The following is a 22892-nucleotide window of genomic DNA, read 5'->3' on the forward strand; positions in this document are numbered from 1 at the left end:
ACAGCAGCTAATAAAGATTTTGCCCAATTTTTTTTAAATATAACGTTTTGCTTGCCCTGCCCTGCCCTGCCTGTCTTGTTTAAATATTCTCCTGCCTCGCCTCGTTAACAGTTTTCCCTGACCCGCTTTAATTGTCATCCCTAAATACATTGGAAAAAAATGGGGAAATGCCGGTGTTAGAGGTATGGCAATTAAATTTTTTTAAATAAAATAAGACGATATAAATATTTAGAAAGCATGATTTTATTAAAATCAAATCTCGGCGTAAGAAAAGAAGGGGGCATAAACGACTAACAGAAATATTAATATTTAATAATAGAATAAATAATCTAATCAAAGTAACTTGAAAACATAGATGACTTTCGGTTAGGAATATTAAATTTTGTCCAGAGAAAGATTATGAAAGTTTAATGATTTCTGAGAGTTAAGGATTTCAAAGCCTACCATTAAGATACACTCTTTAACTGCAACTTCAATTTCAATTTCAAATTATCTCCAATTCAAGATAAAATTCTAACCTCGATTCAACAATAAATGTCCATTTGCAAGCTGAGGCCTATTTAATATGACCTTTTTAGGCAAATTTTATTTAAGCAAAACAAAATAGGCAAAACAAAATAGACTAATAGTTGCAGGACACACGCGTGTTGCGGAGTAATAGAGTGCAAGCACAAAAGTCCCCTCGAACTTTCTGCTCATTTTGCAGTAATGCTACTTCCTCTGATTTCTTTAACTACTACTCCCTCCGTTCCAATTTATGTGAACCTGTTTGATTGGGCACGAAATTTAAGTAAAAAATGAAGACATTTGGAGTTTGTGGTCCTAAATAAGTCCAAATGGGGCCCAGAGTATTTGTGTGGTTATAAAAGCTTCTCATTAAGGGTAAAGTAGTAACTTTAAGCTAAATTGTTACCAAATTTAGAAAGGGTTCATTCTTTTTGGAACGAACCAAAAAGGAAATAGGTTCACATAAACTGGAACAGAGGGAGTAGTAGTATTTTCTTATTCCAAATACAAATTACTATTGTCATTTGCAAAATTGAGAAGAAACTAATAACTTTATTCAATTTTACTCTTACTGTTGTTTTAATTAATCAACGCTTACGACTTGTTTGGTATAAGGGATAAGGGATAAGTAATTTCGGAATTAAATTTAAGATAAATTTATCCACGTTTTATTGAGATAAAATAAAACTATAATTAATTCTGAGATTAGTTATCCCGAGATTGTAGTGTTTAACAATCTCGGGATACTAATACCCCGATAATTAGTCATGGGATACTTTTTTCCGAACCAAATCATCCTTATTGTCGAGGTTAGCTGCATTTTGGCATCATAATCTTCATCGCCACTTTTACTTACTAAAAATGACTCACTTAGAGTCGATTTTATGGTGCGGTTCAACAAATTATTCATACCATCCTACTTTAAAAAAATTGTTTAAACTAGGGAAATCGTTGTCGCGACTCTTTAGGTGGGTTATGGATAAACTCCACTTTAATATAATAGCTTGCAAATGATAGTAGATAGGTAAATTGTATTAGGCAAGTCTCATGCAACAAAGCTCGACAAAAACATTTAGGTGCCGAGAGGGACCTCAGGAAGAGTTATTATTTCAATTTGGTAGCATGTTCACTATTTAAGACTAACATATATTTATTAATAACTCATTTAAACATAAGCTAAGTATAATATGATCAAATATATCTTGCAATCAATGTTATTAAATTATTTTAACATGTACCAATTTTAAAATTCAAAAAAAAAAAAAAGTACCTGAAGGTAGGGGTGTACATAGGCCGGGTTGGTTCGGATTTTACAATTACCAAACCAAACCAATTGTGTCGAGTTATTAAATCTAAAGACCAAACCAAACTAATAAAACTCGGGTTTTTCAATATCGATTTTTCTCGGGTTTTCGTGTTATTCGGGTTTTTCTGAATTTTTTTTCCGGTAAAATCTTCGTAGAAAAAAACATATAACGTATGCTCAAAATATTTCTTTAATCCTAGTAAGATACAACTATATAAAGTATTTTCCAAGAAAATAATACAAAATATAAGATGTGTCATGGCATTATCCTAAAATATTCAACAATAAAGAAAATAAAATTATGTAATATAAATATTGCTAATTAAAAAGCCATAATAAAAATAAACATAATCTAAAATTACTAAGTCATGCTAAAATAAATAGACTAATAAGGGAGTATTAATTACATGACTAAAAGCTAAAGCAAAATAAAAATAGGTTATGCATTTTTATCTAAATTATTGCAAAATAAAAAATAGATATTCAATACATTCCTGTTCGTAATATTGAATTGAATTTCTTTTGTTAGCATTAGTATTGATTGTTAGCATTATTTAATTTACTAATATTAATGGCTATAAAACTTATTGAAGCATTCAAAAATTCTAAGTCTAACCTTGAAATAATACCTTAAAAGATAAAATTTTGATTTTTTAAGAAATATTTATAAATTACATTACAATAAGTATATTTATATATTAAATATATCTAAAATTTTTATATATGTAATGTCGGGTTAGTTTGTTTCAGTTTGACTTTCTTTAGTTAAAACCAAACCAAACCAATTATGGTCGGGTTTTTTTTCCAAACTAAACCATAATCGAATTTTTTTTCTCGGTTTGACTCGGAAGGAGTAATTTTCCATGGCTCCTTCCTTCCACTTTTTGGAACTGGAGGGGTACCCTGGTAACTGAAACTCCAAATGAAAGGCTAAATTAGTCATTTCATTAGTCTCTTTCAACTGAATTGATCTCAACTTCACGCATCATTCATGAAGCCCTCCAATTTCACCCAGCGCCAGAGAATCAAATCATTACCATACGTGGACCCCACCCAAAGCACTAAAAAAATCGTTAATCGCCGTAGTTTTCAATCACTCGCCGATTTTTCCTCTTTCCGGCTTGTAAAATACACGCTGGCAACTTATGTAAGAAACTCTTTGGCCACGTAGATGACACGTGGGATTACCGGCCTTTTGATCCAACGGTGACGAAAATCACGTTGCTGTGGTCCGTAGATAATGCGATGACGTAATAATTAATATATTCCTTATAAAACGTAGAAAAAGAGAAAACAGAACTCAGAGTGTGTGTGTGTGACTGACCGTTTTGTGAAATCTTCAGAGAATCGGGTAATCAGAAGCGAAAGCTTCGGTTTTTCCGTTTGTTAAGCAGAAATATTCTCAGCTGTAAAATCGTTACTATTTTAGTTAATCAAAATTTCTTCTTTTTTTTTCCTTTCCTGTTCAGTTATGAATTGCAACAGATTATAAGCTGGATTTTTCATCATTCTTTGGAAATGAGTAAGTAATTGGAATGTGTTCTAGTTTCCTTATTTTCTGCATTTTTTTAATTTTGTTATGTCGATCTGAAAGAGTGAGACTTTTATTTTCTGAGATTGTATGAAGAAATTGTACATACATACAATCCAAATAAATCAGAAATGTTAATTGTAGTACTTATTGTTGATTTTTGGTAGTTATGGATATTAATTTATTAAATGTATAGAGATTGGTTATAAGTACGCTTTTTCTATTTTTCTTTGATGTGAGTACTTTGCGTGTGCTTTGTTTTTCTCTCTCTTTCTTTTTTTCTGGGGTTGATGAGTGAGTACGAACCCGATTCTTTTTGTACATATTAAAAGGACCCAAATTCACTTTTCTTCTGGTAAAAATCTTTTTCAATACCATTTTTCTGTTGTTTACAGTAACTTTTTACCTCTTCTTCTTCAGCTGAAAAACCTCTGATTTTTAGGTTCTGGTTAGTCTAGATTTACTACAAAAAGCTCTGTAATTTGGAGGGTTTTTTTCTTTTTTTAACAGACGGGAGGCTATTTGGTGGAAACAAATTGGTAATGCTAAAGAAGATGTGAAGTGTAAATTTTGATTAATATGAAAATTTTAATTTTAACTCAATTGGTTTTTCGTCTCTCCGTATTAAAAGATCAACGGTTACTAAACAACAAAAACCATCAATGTAATATATTGTCTGTTTCTGTAAATATTCTTTTATTCTTATTTCATTCATCTGTATTTTTTGGTGTTTGCAAGGTTGAGTAACGCGTGTCGTATTGCATTCCTCCTTTTTACTTTTTTTTCTCCTCTTCTTTTTCGTTATCTGTTAGTAGTTCTTTATCCTTCTTATTCTCTTGATTTTTTCTTATAAGTTCTGTTTTCTCTCAATTGGCTCTGATAATATTACTGGGTTTTGCTTTGAAGGTTCAGATTGTAAGGAAGAAAATGTCATAATAGCAAAATAAACTGAAGAAAAAAGGTGAAAATTGACAAGTCTAATCCAATATGAACAGCAGTGAAATGAGTTGTTTAAGGTCCAATGGTGATAATGAGATTCATTCCAGTGCTTCTGTTAGGAAGCGGTTTAGATTTCCTAAAAAGGTGGGAAATTTTAGCTCAATTAGTATATCAATCTATAATTGGAAATATTGTAAATATTATTTAATCTTATTTAATTGTCAACTATTTTGAATTTGCAGTTTTTTGATGAGTGTAATGGAGTAGATCATGCTTCTGTTCCTCGGAAACTACGTTCAGGTATTTTGTTTTTTTTTAGTGGATTGAATTTGGAAATCAATCACTTGTTTATGTCTGTTATGTTATTGGAATTGTTCCGTATTAATTGGAGCCTAGTGCTTGGTAGTGGGTCATTTGTTGCTTTCTTTTTTTCATTAGTAAATTCCTTTTCACTTTTCTTTCTTTTTATTTAAGCATGAGAACTTAAAAAGTATTCAATCTGCAGTTGGGTGACTGCACATGCCAAGTTTCTGATTTTACTCTAGTATAAAGTTAAAAAAAATAGTTCCTGTTTAAGTAACACTTGGGACTTTGAATTAATTATAAAGTTGTATACAAGGATTCAAGCAACTTTAAGTCTGTTAAGAGAATTTATTTCCGTTTGTAGCCATCAAGAAGAGAAGTCGCCAGTCCATCACTCCGCCTTTGCCAGTTTCAAAAAAGCTGAATTACATGTTACATGGAGCTGAAACACTAAGGAAAGACGTCAACAAATCTAAGCTCAAATTGGTTAGGAACCCGTAAATTTTGCAGCTTTTTCCTTTTACTAGTTCTTTTGCCTCTCTGATTCATACATCAATTTAATACAGGCTCGTCGTGGCTCAAATGGGTGTGTAACGGAGCTTGAAGGGCCAATCACCAAAGATGAAGAAGAAGTGGCTGAAACCTTATATGCTTTGGCTGGTATGATACCAGACACTGGCACCTCGAGCGCAAGCAAATTAAATAGTCAACTGTCAGAAGTGAAATCGGAGTTAAAAGAAGCTGAGGCTTCTATGATTGCAAATGGAGGTCTGTTTGTTTGTTCTTTGTTTATGTGTTAGTATCTTCCATAATTGGTCATTTGTCAAACTAAGTACATTTCATGAATGGTGTAGTTGTGAAGGAAGAGCAGGAGATAAGGACAACCAACTCCCAATTCAATGATGAAGTTTCTAAGCAGTTTCCTGAAGTGGCTGTTTCAGCTGGAGAAGCTGCCAAATTAAAATCATCTGAGGATGCTTCCCAGTGCGATACATCGATCAGCACAGAGCAACTTGAAATTTCATTGCAACCAGTAGGTTTCATTTGGACATTTTTATGCATGGTTAATACGTGACATAGGTGTTGTTCTGACATTTTTGCTATTTAGATTGTTGCCTGTGGATTTCAAGCCAACCAACTGAACATGCTTAAGGAGAAGAGGAATAATGGTATAGCCTGCAAGTTACGAAATTTTCTAATGAATGGTTGTACATATAACAGAGACAGCGGCATCCAAATTATGCGTTCAATATTTACACTTACACAGAAATGTCGTTTTTGTTTATCAGGTTCATTGTTGTGGCCAGGCTTGTATGCAGGAGGGTCCTCTTGTTCCGACAAACTTGGTTTTTCAAAACAGTAATTTCCAATTTCTAGCCGTACTCTTTCTTAGTTTCTTTTGCCTACAAATATTGTTTGGCCTCTCATGCGCTGAGTAATGATAGGTATCCAATTGCCAAATTTCCTGCGTGGTTTGGAAGTACTGGAGCTGATGCTCAAGCTCAAAATGCAGAGTCTTCTCTCCCAACCGTGAAGGTGTTGTAGTATTTTGATATGGTTTTTAAGTTACTTGTATATACTTAAGAGAATCATTCATTTGATTTGATTCTGCAGGATTCTCAAGTTCCACTTGATTTGAGAAAATCATTTAAGAGGTGTGCTGCTCATGTTTATATAAGTCGGCTGATAAAAGTCTTACAGACTGCTGCAAGAGAAGACATCGTCTCCTCGCATCCTCCTCAGTCGTCATCCCACGATGGATCAAAGCAAGGGACTTGCCTACTTCAGAACTGCCTAACTGGAAAGGTAAATGAGATGCATGGCATTGTTTCTACCGGCAGCGTTGCCTGCACTTCTACTGAGAAGAATCAAACTGAAGTTAGAAATGCAATCCTTTTGCACCAAAGACTCCTTCAAGAGCAGCAACAAGCTTCTACAACATCTGGGGTCAATTCTTTAGTAAGGCAGGTCAGTTATATTCAGTAATGTATGATATTCTTCATTGATACGCAATAACAATCAACTTTCTGTAATGGGCAGAACATAGATTTCCTGTCATTGTCAGCTGGAAGTTACGTGATGAAAGGTGCTAACGGTGCTAATATTGCTGGTCATAACCTTGAAGCGCCCCTAACATCACAAGACCATCCAGCCATGCATTTCTTGCTGCCCCAGAATGGTTATTCATCCACATCTTTCCGTTTCCTTCCTGCAACAGCATCAGCTCAGCAGGTTACTTCTATTTTATTTTATTTTTCATAAAGAGCAGGTGCTTGTGAAATGTGCTTTCACTTAACTGCTTTTGCAATCTACAAGTAAATAGAATGCTTAGGTATCTTTATGTATCAGTACTCGGACAGCATAGGTACATACTTAAATCTGGACCCTTTGGCTGCCTTGATTATGTAAAACAACATAATGCCACTGGGTGGATCTGCCACGACCATGGACGGACTATAAACAATAGTTTATGCAAAGACACCTGCCCAGTCAAATACATATCTACGTGTTTATATACCAATACATACAAAAGCTTATGTTAAAGAACAATATCGGTATATTTGTGTGATCAACTGCATAAACAATACTTTATGCAAAAACACCTGCCCAGTCAAATACATATCTACGTGTTTATATACCAATACATACAAAAGCTTATGTTAAAGAACAATATCGGTATATTTGTGTGATCAACTGCATTTTACTGGTCAGCGTCTTTTGAAAGAGGATTTGGGAATAAGTCAGTTTATGTGGTGACACTACTAGTTAATACATTGCTTGGAAGATTAAGGCGATTCTTTTATGGCTAAGTTGCAGGTTCTGCTGCCTCCATATCTTGGAGGTGCATCAACCCGTCCTTCATTTGCAGCTGATATGACCTTACAAAGCCAAACATTGCAGCAGAATGAACTACGCAACGCTCATTTCACTGCTCAGTACAAGTTTGGAGTCTCTACCTCACAAACTTTTAGTGTCTGGCAAAATGCAGGGCGACAAATGCCTATCTTTGGACCTTCTCAAGCTCAATTTGCAGCTTCTTCCTCCATGGAATCTCTTTCTTCCAAGCTTGCTCCAGTTTTTCTGAGTGGGCAGGAGCTTATGTCCATTTCTTCGCCACGGCACAGAGGACCATATTACCTTTTCCCTTCTGGCTACGAGGGAAATGGACATGGACTCTACCCCAATAAGGTGCCTTCATTGCAGCTGCTGTGCAATGGTCATCTTTAAGATCGAAAGCGAGGGTACAATATTACCAATATGAAGATTATATCAGGCCTCTTCCAAATCACAATTGATTTATTCTTTTCTTTGCTTATGCACAAGAGTAAGTGTTCATTCTGTGAATGAAAATATCGTTAGGAGGAACAACAAGAAGGGAGAATATAGTAGATTGTGTCCCTTTGTTGGATGATGTAGTCTAGTACAATTTCATATATTAAAGGCTTACATGTTATGTTTCACTTTCAATTAGTTATAAAGTTAACATTTTCAAAGAGGTTTTCTTCTTTTTCCTTTCTTGCTGTAGATAGGAATTAACACACCTGCTAATATATGCCTAAATGGCTATTTGTTCTCTGGATTCTATGGAAAGAAAGTTAATCTGTCTCAGAAGATTGTTGACTTAAGAAGAGATTATCTCATTACTCACGTATGAAGAGACTCGAATCTTGGGACAAAAGGGGGAAATTAAAAGAAAAGAGATGAAATAATTTCAGGGCTGCTTTAAATTTCTTTCAGTAAGCTATTCATCCTAAAAGAGCTGCTCCTTGGTTTTCTGCACCTTCATGCTTTCAGAAAAATGACCTACTTTCTGGCATTGAAATTTATAACTCAAGGTCACCCTAGCGCAGTTCGCCAGAAAAATGTTAACTGATCAGAAAAGTCAACTGCAAGATATGTATTTTCAAACTTGGTGAAGTTCAGTACACAACGAAGAATGAATCGGTAACACTGCCTATGAAGTTTTTTTGCAACAGAAAATCACCTTTGAATGTATGAATGAATAAATTTGGAGATAAATGAGGCACAGCGACATTCAGGTATTAACATAAGCACAGAATTTCTAATGCAGTAAATACAGCCAGACAGAAAAGATGTCCAAACTACAACGGAAAAGCGTCTATCTTGAGCAAGCATGAAAATCTTCACTCCTGCTTTTCCAATTCCCCCATTCTCTCTATAATTGCCTGCCATATAAAATAAAAAGGTTGTTCAGCGCAAAGTCATACAGAATTTGGCAGAGTCGAAGCAGGATCAAATATGCATTAGATTTGACATTTCATGCATAAGAGAAAAACAAACTGATACAGATATATAATAACCCTGCCTCTGCTGAAAATTTTGCATCACTGTGAAATATGTTTGTGGCAACTGTGAGGCCAAACTAACCAGTAAATTAGCATATACATATGCACATATATACATATACATACAACAACAACAACAACAACAACAACAACAACTACTACCCAGTAAAATCCCACATAGTGGGGTCTGGGGAGGGTAGTGTGTACGCAGACCTTACCCCTGCCCCGGTAGGACAGAGAGGCTGTTTCCGTTAGATCCTCGGCTCAGAATGACATATACATATACATACACGCACACATTTGCATGTATGGATATGGATGCACATCAAAAGAGCAAAAACGAAAATTTTGGCCAAACGAAGTGATTAGAGTAGCATTTTCTTACCCTCTTACTTGTTTCTTGGAGCTCCCCAGCAAGAATAAACTCATCTAATATCAGATATACCTGTAGAGGGAATAAAATTGATTATAAACGATAGATTGTGTTAGTAAGGTGGGCATCAACTCTACTAAGGAAAAGTATATTTCTTCGTCAACATTTTTCTAGAGATGAAAGGAATACAGAGTGCCTGTTGATAAAAGCTGCACGCTAGAGAATAGCTGATTTCCCCTAATTTTTAGTAAACTGGTATTTTCAGTTAGTGCACCTGATGAGGCATGATAGTATTACAAGTTTTTGCTGGCAATCATTTGTAAGTTGAAAGGATGATTAACCACCCACCCAGGAAACCTAAAATCCCACCTACTCTAATCGCCCTATTGCCAAGTTTTGAAATCAATAAGGAAGGATTGAGAAACATTACTGGCCTCGACTCCTTTACAAGTTAAATTTAGAAATATTTTCAACTTCTAAAAGTAGCTGGAATGATAAAGAAAAACCGCTCAACTCTTAATGGTAAAATACCATAACCAGTAAGAGGGAACACTTCGTGTTTTCATACAGGACATGATGCTGATAATGGTTGCAGATGGCAATGTGAGATGGGCCGATGATTGGGGGAAACAATTTGTTATGGTACCCATCAGTTTTTACCTTGAAAGAACCCTGAACTAACAACCATGTTAAATTCTTCAGTAAAGCATTTGCTCATGGAATAATCAACTTCAATTCCTCTATCTTTATTCCATAGCCTTCCATCTCTGCCTAAAACCATGTTCAAACACTGAAGGCAGCCTCGTGGAGTTGATAAAAAGGTGATATTTTGTGTAACAAAGTAAATTAGTGGTTAAGTCTCATAGTATACGTAGGATGTTACACCCATGGAAGTTCGTAAATCACTACTTTTGCTACTGGAGGATCACGCTTTCAATAAGAAACCAAGTGGCAATACAAAGTAATTGAGTATAAAGTATAAACCAAGCTGCCAACTAAAGATTTGAGGACAGGCACTCAATTGGAGAGCCCGCACAAAACTTAAAAAGAAAAATACAGCAGAATTTAGTAGGCATCTTAGAAGATTCAATATATTGATTGATTTACCACAAATAAAAGGACCATTGTGACACAACAGGGTTCATCAGAAAAGAAAGATATTAAAACCTTTGCTGATTCTGTAAGTAGCAACCATAGTTTGATAAGAAATGTCTAACCTTATGGAAATTGAAAACCAAATCTAGTTCGCAGACATTGCTGAAAAAGTGATCCAAAATCTCCACGAACAAGTGGATGGACTCCAAATAAGCCAACTCATTGTCTGTGATATCAACACAGAGTGAAAAAAATAATCCTGCATATCTTCTGTATATTACCTTGTGGGTACGGAACTGCAAAGAGGGAAAATCACAGGCCGGTGATATTTATTAGTGAATTATCAAAAAGTATATAACTTTACGAAAATTAAAAAGTAGAGACGGAAAAATAAATCTTGGATGCTGCATCAAGATGACAAATATGTCCACCATTTTTACTGATGTTAGTATCCTGAAGACCAATGTCTAACTAAAATACACCATGACTCGGCCATTATGTATATCTCATGAGCAACCTAATATTAAAGAAAGTTGAGCAAGCCCCTCATTCAAATAAACTCCTCCCTGGGTTCAGTTCTTTCATCAATTCTGTTGAGGTTTCAGCACAAAAGGTAATGATTTCCTTTTCTTTTTTTGATTGCATTCAGTTGTATTCTATCTTATAATACACACAGGTTCAAGCTTCAAACTTGCTTTCTCTCCCTTCGGTTGCTTGAATTCCCCCTTAAAGTTTCAATCATAAATCACTAATTTAAGGAGAGAAAACAATTTCTGCTTTCTTATTTCTTGCTTTTTCCTTTTTGTCAGAAAGGTGATGTTTGGTTCGGAATAGTGGAGAAATTTAACATTGTTAATACAATACAATGTTTAGTTTCATTTTCCTTTCCACATAAAACTTAGCATTATTTTATATAATGTTTCATTCCAACTTTTCTTTTCCGCATAACTAATACCGGCATAAGTTATGCGAGAATTTATGTATTATTTTGTTATTGTTCTTGTGGTACTTGTACCTTTCAGCGAATGTATTTATTTTTAATCTTATCTAATCTTGTATGACTGCATATCTTTCTTAGCATTCGCATCTCCACGATACTATCTTATGACGGTGTTGGACTTTAGCAGCCCAAGATTCAATCTCATATAACATTGTTGGTCTTATAACCATTCTTTTTCTTTCAATGTCTTATAACTATTGAACTTACCTTTCACTTTGATAGGCATCTTCTGATCACATAACACCCCGATAGCACTTCTCTATTAAAACCATTCGATTTTGATTCTATGTGTTATATCTTCCATTCTCCTAGAATGACACGCCTAGATATCTAAACTGTTTGCATTTAGGCACCACAATCCCATCCAATCTCACATCAACTTCACTCTTCTTATGCAGACTAAACTTGCAATGCATATGGTCAGTCTTACTTCTACATATCTTAAATTCTTGTCTTACTTCTACTTATCTTAAAATTCTTGTCTTACTTCTACATATCTTAAATTCTTGTCTTACTTCTGCTTATCTTAAAATTCTTGTCTTACTTCTACATATCTTAAATTCTTGTCTCTAGAGTGCTTCTCCATAGTTCAAATTTTTGGTTGACACCCTAGTTGCTTGTCAATTAGTGTACAGTATCATTAGCAAATAGTATATACTATGAGATCTCATCTTGTATTGTCTTAGTTAGCTCATCCATAATAGGAAAACAAGTACTGCTCAATGTCAATCCCTAATGTAAACCTATAGTAATGGGAAACTCCTTTGTATCTCCAACTACTGTTCTCAAGCTAGTGACGGCTCTTTCAAACATGTCCTTTTATGGCATCTATATATTTAACATGGATTATTTTCGTCTCCAATAACCACCAAAAGACCTTTCTTGGAATATGCTTTATCCAGGTCAATAAATACCATGTGTTGATCATTCTTCCTCTCACATTAATCTTACTCTCTGCATTACTAATCTCAACATTCGTAATGTAGGGATTGTAATGTATGTATTATTTCTTATTGGATTGTTGGCTTGTTGCATTAAAAATTATTACTATTGTATGTTTTAAAATATGTTTTTACTAAAAAAAAAAATAAAGTATTGGTTACAACATTAAGGGTTTCCTTAGCCATTTAATAGTTTCCATGTAGTGTTAATCCTCATATCCTTACTCCACACTCTATCCTGCATAAAATAATACATGGATTCCCACATAACTTATGCGGATACCAGTTATTCAGAAAAGAAAAGGTGGAACCAATGATTTATAAAATAATGTTAAGTTTTATGTGGAAAGGAAAAGTGAAACCGACATTGTATTAACAATGTCAAATTTTATGTGGAGATTATTTTCTCCATTACTCCAAATCGTTTAAGGGAATTAAACAGTTGGTTACGCTTCATGAAGCATCTGATGATTACTTAAGAAAATTAAAAACAATGCATCTTCTGTTTTCTTTTGCAGGTTAAAAATGTAATGCATAAATCCAAATGCCGTATTGTTCAAGGAATTAAATCCGAGAATAGAACACCAATACTGAATCCATATGTACTGCACAAAAATAGTGAATGCTAAATGGTTCTTCAATCTTCACAAATCCTCTTATCACACAGACACACACAAGCAAAAGCGAAAAGGAGATCCTCTTCTTTCTCGACTCTTCCCTCCTCTCCCTCCCTCCCCTTCCTCCTTTTGACCCTCCCACTCTCTGCCAACACCTATACTTTTAAGGCCAAGAGACAGAACAAAGAATCAAACATGCAGGTATGGAAGAAACGTCCATAAAATGAATTTCAACTCAGCCATAACATAAGTTTCTATTGCCAGGAATTATCTGTTGTGCAATAAACTATGAATACTGCCAAATCCTTTAAACATATCATGGAATTTCTTCCTTCGACCTACTTGTAGAAGTGAACACTGAAGATTAATCTGAACTGGGCAATATTGATCCTCCATATGTTAGAATTCTAGTAGTTAGACACAATGGTAAATGAAATAATAGGACAAAGACAAATATGATAAGCCCTCTTAATATGACTTCACCTAAAATGTGAAGTGCCATAACAATGTACGGACGGGAAAAACCAAAATAATCATTCACCAAGAGACATCTTTCACGCACACTATAAGGTAGTCTAAAATAAACATTTTAAGAAAATTAAAGACTAGCAAAAAAGATTTCATCTTTGGCTTAGCACAATTGCAACACAGTAGCTTATTCTGGTGTTCTGTAAACGAAATGAAAACAAAATAAAATACATAGTCACCTAGTAGCTTTTTCTATTCAAGCTGACCAAGTTGAACTTAATTCCACAGAAGCATGATAGGAAAAAGCTTAATAATGTAGAATCTCTTAAAAGTATAAAAAAAACGTAGCTTTTGTATACTGATGGATAGGAAATATCTGAAATAAAAGATTTTGGAAGTTATTACCTCAACAAAATTGGTAAATTTGGGATCTCTATTCACCACCAACCGATGAACCTACGACCAAATTGATTAAATAAATAAACCCATTATATGAAATTAAAAGATTTACGTTATCAAAGTTGAAATAAGAAAAACAACAGAAGCAAAAGAGAAAGAATAATACCTCGTACTCAACCTTGTGTTTCTCGGATTCCTCGAGAGGGATGTAATACTTGGCCAGACGTGTCTTTCCTTGTCTGTTTTGAAGCAAAATGAAACGGATCTACCAATTTTTGAAATGACCCAATTGAAAAGAAAGGATCAAAAATTAGTATGTTAGAAGAGAAATGAAAATAAATCTTAAAAATACAAATTCTTGAAATGGGAAGAGAAGCATTTCCCCAATAGATTGTAGTTTCAGTTACTGAATATTTTTCATTTAGATCAAAGGGAAGAAGAAAAGTTACCATTTTTACAGAGGATCTGTAGGCAAAAGCGAGCTGATGAAACACTTGGAAAAGTTGCCCAGATTTCTTTGATTCTCAATTAATTCGTAGAAACTAGTAATTTGAGTCCAGGGTCAGAATAGAGGGGCAAGACCAGCATATGGCAACTTTTTCCAATAAGGGGAAAATGTTTTTTTTTTTTTTTTTGGTAAGTTGGACAGAAAATAGAAATAGAAGTGCAAAAAATAGTTGTAAACAAACTTTGTTAGTTTTCGTTTTCGACCGAAAATCAAAAGACGCGTGGTTGTTATATACTCCTCTCGTTCCAATTTATGGGAACATGTTTTATTGGGCACGAAATTTAAGAAAAAATAAAGATTTTTGGAATTTGTGGTTCTAAACAAGTCAAAAAGTAGCCCAGAATATTTGTGTGGTTATAAAAGTTTCTCATTAAGTGTAGAATTGTAAATTTAAGCTAAATTGTTACCAAATATATAAATGGGTTATTCTTTTTGGAACGGACGAAAAAGCAAATAGGTTCACATAAAGGGATACAATGAAGGGCGTTAAAATTTGTATGTATTCTCTAAGATACTAGTATATTTTTTTAAATTTATTTTAATAAGTATACTAGCATAAATAATAAATGGTACAACGCTATAGACTGCCCAATGAAATTTTGCTTTTATTGGAAAAACTTTGGAATCATGATTTTATTTTTTTAAGTGTAAATCATGGACCCTCTCTAATTTAGCTTTGTTACCAAGGCAAAAGAAATGTCTTAACCTTTAAAAATATATTCACTTTAGTCCTTAGAAGCTGCACTGCATTTCTCTCTCTAGACTTTAGATCTGCTAATGTTATAGTAGTAAATTTAGTCGAAATACATAAATAACCCTTTTAAGTTATCCCAAATACTCTAGTACAACTAAACTATTTAGTGAATGATTGTTGGATTTATTTTAGAATCTCAACTATTTGGTTGAGTTTTATTAAGCATTGAGCGCGTGAGGACTATTTAGCGAATGATTAAGGAAACAAGCCAACAATCTCAACTATTTAGCGAAACTCAAGGTTGACCAACAGTAACAAATGAAAAAATAAGAGATTTGACCCAAGAAGGGCCATGAATTTGCAAATTCCCATCTCCGGTGAAGCACTTGATTACTGCAACCATTTGTACCTCATTGTCGTTATCGTCTAAGAGCTATTTTTCAAGCCCTTGAAGCTGATTCATCAAGTTTTTCTCCGATTTCTAGCCAAAATTGTCTAACCAATAACAGATCTATTTATGAACCAGAGTTAGAGACAAAACCTATGTGGAATTATTCTTGATGAAGTCTGCTGGTAATTTCAAGGCTTTATATTAAGGAGATAATGTGGGCGTTACTATGTTAAAACAAAAATCAGAAAATAAAACTGTTAGAAGAATAAAGAAATCTAGAAAAAACAATAAGGAATCAGAATTATTCCGAGTCCACAATTTTCTTGTGTGTCCTTAAGGAATTTTAACCCCCTCACACGTTGCCAAGGTAATGGATTAAATCCTTCCATGATAAAGCGGAATAAACCTTCCTGCAACAGTGGCAATCCAAACTGCAGGATACCAACGAACTCAAAGAACGGAGCAAAATCACACTTACGAATTTGAGAGAGAGAGACTGCGAATTAGGATGCAGTGTATTCAGAAAGAAAGAAGTTCTAGAGTATTTTTCGTGTGTAGAAAATAGAGCCTTGCCTCAGAATTTATAGGCAATTATCAGAAGAGGCGTCTGGAAAAGGTGACTTTTCAGAAGAATACGCTGCCTGCCGCGATTCTACCGCGACCGCGGCAGAACCGCGGTCAGAGAGGCTCTCTGAATAAACCTGCCGCGGTTCCACCGCGACGCGGCAGAACCGCGGTCAGATAGGCTCTCTGAATCTTCAGCAAGATTCTGGCGTATTTTCAGCAGTGACTTGGCATTTAATTAATTATTAAATAATTAAATAAATTTTGTCCAAAAAGTAATCTCATCGATCATTTGACAAATCCAAATCCAAATCCAAATCCAAATCCAAATCCAAAGCCAAAGCCAAAGCCGAGCCGAGCGACGACGCCGCGGGGGTTCATTCTCTTCAACTCCTTTTAAGAGCTTTAAGAAGTGATTCTATATATAAGCACACAAATGTGGTTGTCTCTCACCAATGAGGGACAAAGTGCAAGACAAAAGTTCACTTCTTCAAATTTTTTATTTTCCCTCTATTTTATTTCCCTCCATTTCCAATTCACACTTCTTCTTCCGTAGTGAACATATGTCGGATATACTCGGTCAATCAGTAGATTTGATATCTTTGAACCGTCGAACTTTAGTGTATACCTAGATAGCCATATGTCACACAACCAACCCTTAACCGTCTTTTGGTTCTCATTGTTGTGTTCGTTTTAGCCATGAACACCGCCTGGTCTCATAAGTGCGTAGAGAATTGGCCTTACAGAATTCTCCTTGAAGTAGCTTACACTTCACACTTACGTAGGTGATTCCTAAACGTGCAATCCTTTAGATTGACACTATTTGATAGATACCTCATCAAACTTTGGTAATCATTAAAGAACGTGTAAAGTTCTATCCTTGTTACTGAACATTGTCTTCATCACGAGAATGGACCAAAGATTTTATTTTGACAATGTTGAACCGGTCAATCACAACTTTGTTTGAGCTCCTTGAACCTAGACCTCGGAACATCCAAAATTCTAGGTAGAGTTACCGCCATGTTGACTTGTCCTCGGCCATAGTCCCATTCCCCTAGATGATTTCTCAACTCCCTCTCTAGATAAGCCTTTTGTAAGCGAATCTGCCACATTATCCTTTGATCTTACATAATCAATGGTGATAATTCCACTAGAAAGTAGTTGTCTAACGGTGTTATGTCTTCGTCGTATATGACGAGACTTTCCGTTGTACATAACGCTCCATGCCCGTCCTATGGCAGCCTCACTATCACAATGTATGCAAATAGGAGCCAAAGGCTTTGGCCAGAACGGAATGTCTTCTAAGAAATTTCGAAGCCATTCAGCTTCTTCACCGGCTTTATCCAAAGCTATAAACTCTGATTTCATTGTAGAACGAGCGATACACGTCTGTTTGGAAGATTTCCAAGATATTGCTCCTCCATCAACAGTAAAAACATATCCACTTGTGGACTTTGTTTCTGTTGAGCCGGTTATCCAATTTGCATCACTATATCCTTCGATAACCGCAGGATATTTATTGTAGTGCAAGGCGTAGTCTTGGGTATACTCCAAGTATCTCATAACTTGTTTCATTACCACCCAGTGATGTTTGTTGGGATTACTTGTGAATCGACTAAGTTTACTTATTTCACAAGCTATATCAGGTCGTGTATAGTTCATGATGTACATTAAGCTTCCCAACACACGAGCATACTCCAATTGAGACGTACTTTCACCTTTATTCTTTATAAGATGATGGTTTAAGTCAATTGGAGTTCTTGCACTTCTAAATTCCAAGTGTTTGAATTTTTCCAGTACCATTTTCACGTAATGTGACTGAGACAAAGCTAGACCTTGAGGAGTCCTCTGGATTTTAATTCCTAGAATTATATCGGCAACTCCTAAGTCTTTCATATCAAACTTACTAGCAAGCATACGTTTTGTAGCTTGAATGTCGGCAATGTCTTTGCTCATTATTAGCATATCATCAACATATAAGCAAACAATGACTATATGATTTGGAACGTTCTTAATGTAAACGCATTTATCACATTCATTAATCTTAAAACCATTTGACAACATTGTTTGGTCAAATTTCTCATGTCATTGCTTGGGTGCTTGTTTTAGTCCATAAAGGGACTTGACAAGTATACACACCTTCTTTTCTTTTCCCGGAACCACAAACCCTTCAGGTTGGTTCATGTAAATTTCTTCCTCAAGATCACCATTTAAGAATGTTGTTTTTACATCCATTTGATGGATTTGAAGATCATACAAGGCGGCTAACGCTATTAGCATCCGAATGGATGTAATTCTTGTTACCGGCGAGTACGTGTCAAAATAGTCAAGACATTCTCGTTGTCTAAATCCTTTGACAACAAGTCTTGCCTTGTATTTGTCAATAGTACCATCGTCCTTCATTTTCTTCTTGAAAATCCATTTAGAACCCAACGTTTTGTTACCTGGAGGAAGATCAACCAATTCCCAGGTATGGTTGCTCAATATGGATTCTATTTCACTATTGACAGCTTATTTCCAATATTGTGCTTCTGAGGAAGACATTGCTTCCTTGAAGGTACGAGGCTCATTTTCTAACAGAAAAGTTAGAAAATCTGGACCGAATGAAGTAGATATCCTTTGACGTTTACTTCTTCTTGGATTTTCTTCATTAGGCATACCATCTGTTATTTCCTCCCGAGGTCGTTTTGACTTTTGGTAGGTCACTTCACTTTCCTTTTTATACGGATAAATAGTTTCAAAGAATTCAGCATTATCTGATTCTATTATTGTATTAATGTGAATCTCAGGATTTTCTGATTTATGAACCAGAAAACGATATGCCTTGCTATTGGTTACATATCCAATAAACACACAATCAACCGTTTTTGGACCTATCTTAACTCTTTTAGGTTTAGGAACTTGTACCTTAGCTAAACACCCCCACACTTTGAAGTATTTCAAGCTAGGCTTCCTTCCTTTCCATTTTTCATAAGGAATGGACTATATTTTACTATGAGGTACACGGTTGATTATCCGGTTAGCTGTAAGTATAGCTTCCCCCCACAAGTTATGTGGTAAGCCAGAACTTATTAGTAATGCATTCATCATCTCCTTCAATGTTCGATTCTTCCTCTCCGCAATTCCATTAGATTGTGGAGAGTAAGGGGCAGTTTTTTGGTGAATAATGCCATTTTCCAAACAAATTTTTTTAAAAGGAGATTCATATTCGCCACCCCTATCACTTTTTATCATTTTGATCTTTTTGTTTAGTTGAGTTTCAACTTCACTCTTGTATTGCTTGAAAGCATCAATTGCCTCATCTTTACTATTAAGTAAATAAACATAGCAGTATCTCGTGCTATCGTCAATAAAAGTAATAAAATACTTTTTCCCACCACGAGATGGTGTTGACTTCATGTCGCAAATATCTGTGTGAATTAAGTCTAAAAGACTTGAATTCCTTTCAACGAACTTATAAGGATGCTTAGCATACTTTGATTCCATACATATTTGACATTTGGAATTAATGCAATCAAATTTTGGCGATACTTCTAGATTTATCATCTTCCGCAATGTTTTGAAATTTGCGTGACCTAAACGTGAATGTCATAAAGTGTTTGACTCAAGTAAGTAAGAAGAAACATTCACTTTATTGATAGGAACTGCTATTACATTTAGCTTAAAAAGGCCCTCACTTAGGTAACCTTTTCCTACATATACATCGTTCTTACTAAGTACAACACTATTAGAAACAAAAATACATTTGAATCCATTCTTGACAAGAAGTGAGGTAGACACAAGATTCTTGCGAATTTCTGGAACACGGAGGACTTGATTTAGAGTCACTATTTTTCCCGACGTCATCTTCAACGCAATCTTTCCAACTCCTTCAATTTTGACCATAGATGAATTTCCCATGAAGATTGTCTCGTCGGGTCCTGCGGGGGCATAAGAAGAAAATAACTCCTTGTTAGCACAAATATGGCAGGTAGCTCCAGAATCTATCCACCATTCTTTTGGATTTCCTACCAAATTGTATTCAGACAACATGACACATAAGTCCTCCATTTCATCTTCAACCATGTTAGCTTGATTCTTTTTCTTCTTATCATTCTTGGGCGCACGACAATCCATGACCTTATGCCCAGATTTTCCACAGTTGTGGCAATTACCCTTGAACTTTTTCTTGTTTGGGTAATTCTTTGGTCCGGAAGCCTTCTTCCCCTTCTTATTTTGTGGCGCCTCCTCAACAACGTTGCCTCCATTATTGTCGAGTTTTCACGTGACTTCTTTTCAGAATTTTTGTTGTCTTCTTTTATCCTCAAACGAACAATCAAGTCTTCTAGTGTCATCTCCTTCCGCTTGTGTTTAAGATAGTTCTTAAAATCCTTCCACAACTGAGGTAACTTTTCAATGAAAGCAGCGACTTGAAAGGCCTCATTTATGACCATACCTTCAATAACAAATTCATAATTAATAATAAGATAAATCTTATTAATAACATTATTGATTCGGGTCATACCTTCAGCAAGGAGGTCATGCACAATGACTTGTAATTCTTGGACTTGAGTTATGACTGACCTAGTGTCAATCATCTTGAAATCCAAAAACCTTGCAGCCACGAACTTCTTAAGTCCGGCATCCTCAGTCTTGTACTTCTTCTCAAGCACATTCCATAACGCTTTTGAAGTTTCCATGACACTATAGACATTGTACAAGCCATCTTCCAAACAACTCAATATGTAGTTTTTGCACAAGAAATCAGAATGTTTCCATGCTTCAGTTACAACAAGTCGTTCATCATCCGGAGTATTTTCAGCCATGACCGGAGGATCCTCCTTGATGAAACGTTGCAAACTCAACGCAGTAAGATAGAAGAGCATCTTCATTTGCTAGCGTTTGAAGTCAATACCGGAAAACTTTCCGGGTTTTTCTGCCGGTGCCATAGCATGAGCCGGAGTAGAACGGCTTGACGAGGCAGCAACACTCGTAACAGTAGCAACCGTTCCCGCAACACTTCCATTAGTTTGGTTTTTATTCGTCATACTTCTGTAAAGTTGAAAACAATACAGAACTTGTTAAATCAGTAAAGTTTTGATATCTTCAAACTGAATACCAAACCAACCATACAACACGTAACAATGGTGAAGTTTTTATATACTTCAAACCCGTACGTTTATTATTCCGACAAAGTTTTTATGTACTTTAAACCGGACAGAAACAATTATAGGAGTAGAAAGCTACAAGGCTTTAGTCTCCAACAAAGTATATAGAAAATAGTTTAATAATCAACACAAAAACGTTAGTAATATAAAATTCCTTAAGCTTGTGGGCGTTACTGTGTTAAAACAAAAATCAGAAAACAAAACTGTTAGAAGAATAAAGAAATCTAGAAAAAACAATAAAGAATCAGAATTATTCCGAGTCCACAATTTTCTTGTGTGTCCTTAAGGAATTTTAACCCCCCCACACGCTGCCAAGGTAATGGATTAAATCCTCCCAGGATAAAGCGGAATAAACCTTCCTGCAACAGTGGTAATCCAAACTGCAGGATACTAACGAACTCAAAGAACGGAGCAAAATCACACTTACGAAATTGAGAGAGAGAGACTGCGAATTAGGATGCGGTGTATTCAGAAAGAAAGAAGTTCTAGAGTGTTTTTCGTGTGTAGAAAATGGAGTCTTGCCTCAGAATTTATAGGCAATTATCAGAAGAGGCGTCTGGAAAAGGTGACTTTTCAGAAGAATACGCTGCCTGCCGCGGTTCTACCGCGACCGCGACAGAACCGCGGTCAGAGAGGCTCTCTGAATAAATTAATTATTAAATAATTAAATAAATTTTGTCCAAAAAATAATCTCATCGATCATTTGACAAATCCAAATCCAAATCCGATCTGATCTGAGCCGAGCCGAGCGAGCGACGACGGCGCGAGGGTTCATTCTCTTCAACTCCTTTTAAGAGCTTTAAGAAGTGATTCTATATATAAGCACACAAATGTGGTTGTCCCTTACCAATGAGGGACAAAGTGCAAGACAAAAGTTCACTTCTTCAAATTTTTTATTTTCCCTCCATTTTATTTCCCTCCATTTCCAATTCACACTTCTTCTACTTTAAAGCCCAATGGCTTAAAGTCCAATAGATAAAAGTGAAGCCTTATTTGGAACATGTAGAAGAAAACAAATTAAAGAGAGAATAAATGGGTAAAGATCATCGGGACTGAAGAAATGGGTGAAAAAGACGGTGAACATATCTTTTCCATAGAAGACGACAAGCTTTTAGTGGAAGAATTGAAAAATTGTGTTTTAGTCCTTTTTAGTATTTTTTAATTACATGTGTTCTTATTTAATTGGGTCATTTTCCATGTCAACAGCAAGTGTATGTCAGGCATGTTGTCTGCTTGACTTAAGTGTCCAATAAATACACTTGTATCAAATAAAAGTGTCTAAATGGCCAGTAAGTTAGTTTGAGTGTTCAAATGATCGTTGGGACAACTTAAAGGGGCTATTTATGTATTGACGAAGCTTGTGTGTATAGGATTTGCTGCTCGTACTTTGTCAATTCTAGTATAATTTATGATATCGTCCCACAGAGATTGGACAATCTAAGCTATAAACTTATAATATTTTGACTACTATTTGAGAGAACCAAATTGATGAAAGGTGTGTTTGAAATTATAAATTAAGACAAATTTCTTCCGAAAAGTTTATATTTAAAAAGATTTGGGAATCGTTGAATTCACTTGATATATTATTACAATAAAATCTCAGTTTCATATGTATTTCTCTAAAGAATAATTGCTTATTGCCAATACAATTATGTTTTTACACTAAGAAATACATAAATAATTAAGACTCCGTGAGGTTATGTCAATTAATTGATTTAAAACTAGTGACGATTAAATTGAAATATCTTGCCTGAATTGTGCTCAAGCGTAGTAAAAACTTCGTGAGAATATTTTTACTAGAA

The 22892-nt window shown here is 35.1% G+C and overlaps 2 protein-coding genes across 12 annotated transcripts; one reads left to right on the top strand and one right to left on the bottom strand.

Annotated features, from left to right (window-relative positions):
• Positions 1 to 3083: 3083 nt before the first annotated feature.
• On the top strand, positions 3084 to 8080 carry LOC107808730 (uncharacterized). 11 transcript variants are annotated; one of them, XM_016633286.2, is made up of 13 exons: positions 3084 to 3164; positions 3283 to 3335; positions 4251 to 4427; positions 4526 to 4583; positions 4951 to 5072; positions 5153 to 5354; positions 5441 to 5619; positions 5695 to 5755; positions 5876 to 5945; positions 6032 to 6122; positions 6201 to 6554; positions 6627 to 6818; positions 7404 to 8080. In XM_016633286.2, the coding sequence occupies exons 3-13, from the start codon at positions 4332 to 4334 to the stop codon at positions 7812 to 7814; spliced, it is 1836 nt and encodes a 611-aa protein (XP_016488772.1). In that variant the 5' UTR covers positions 3084 to 3164; positions 3283 to 3335; positions 4251 to 4331; the 3' UTR covers positions 7815 to 8080. The 11 variants fall into 11 exon arrangements, with proteins under 11 accessions (XP_016488772.1, XP_016488775.1, XP_075082191.1 ...); XM_016633289.2 differs by having other exon boundaries at positions 3114 to 3164; positions 4257 to 4427; XM_075226090.1 differs by having other exon boundaries at positions 3115 to 3335; positions 6201 to 6392; positions 6494 to 6550.
• Positions 8081 to 8457: 377 nt separating this feature from the next.
• Positions 8458 to 14376, bottom strand: LOC107808731 (AP-2 complex subunit sigma). The gene is made up of 6 exons (XM_016633294.2): positions 14236 to 14376; positions 13953 to 14051; positions 13793 to 13843; positions 10484 to 10657; positions 9279 to 9338; positions 8458 to 8773 (listed from the first exon to the last, which is right to left on the bottom strand). Exons 1-6 carry the CDS (start codon positions 14236 to 14238, stop codon positions 8732 to 8734), a joined length of 429 nt encoding a protein of 142 aa, XP_016488780.1. The 5' UTR covers positions 14239 to 14376; the 3' UTR covers positions 8458 to 8731.
• Between the last annotated feature and the right edge of the window lie 8516 nt (positions 14377 to 22892).

Source organism: Nicotiana tabacum, chromosome 12 (genome assembly GCF_000715075.1).
Source record: "Nicotiana tabacum cultivar K326 chromosome 12, ASM71507v2, whole genome shotgun sequence".
Lineage (NCBI taxonomy): Eukaryota > Viridiplantae > Streptophyta > Magnoliopsida > Solanales > Solanaceae > Nicotiana > Nicotiana tabacum.

Coding starts and splice junctions, on each gene's coding strand:
- LOC107808731 (XM_016633294.2), bottom strand. Junction 13,844..13,952: donor AACACAAGGTTGAGTACGAG/GTATTATTCTTT, acceptor ATTTGGTCGTAG/GTTCATCGGTTGGTGGTGAA. Junction 8,774..9,278: donor TCCAAGAAACAAGTAAGAGG/GTAAGAAAATGC, acceptor TTTATATGGCAG/GCAATTATAGAGAGAATGGG.
- LOC107808730 (XM_016633286.2), top strand. CDS start 4,332: ATGAACAGCAGTGAAATGAGTTGTTTAAGGTCCAATGGTGATAATGAG. Junction 4,428..4,525: donor GGTTTAGATTTCCTAAAAAG/GTGGGAAATTTT, acceptor TTGAATTTGCAG/TTTTTTGATGAGTGTAATGG. Junction 4,584..4,950: donor TCCTCGGAAACTACGTTCAG/GTATTTTGTTTT, acceptor TTCCGTTTGTAG/CCATCAAGAAGAGAAGTCGC.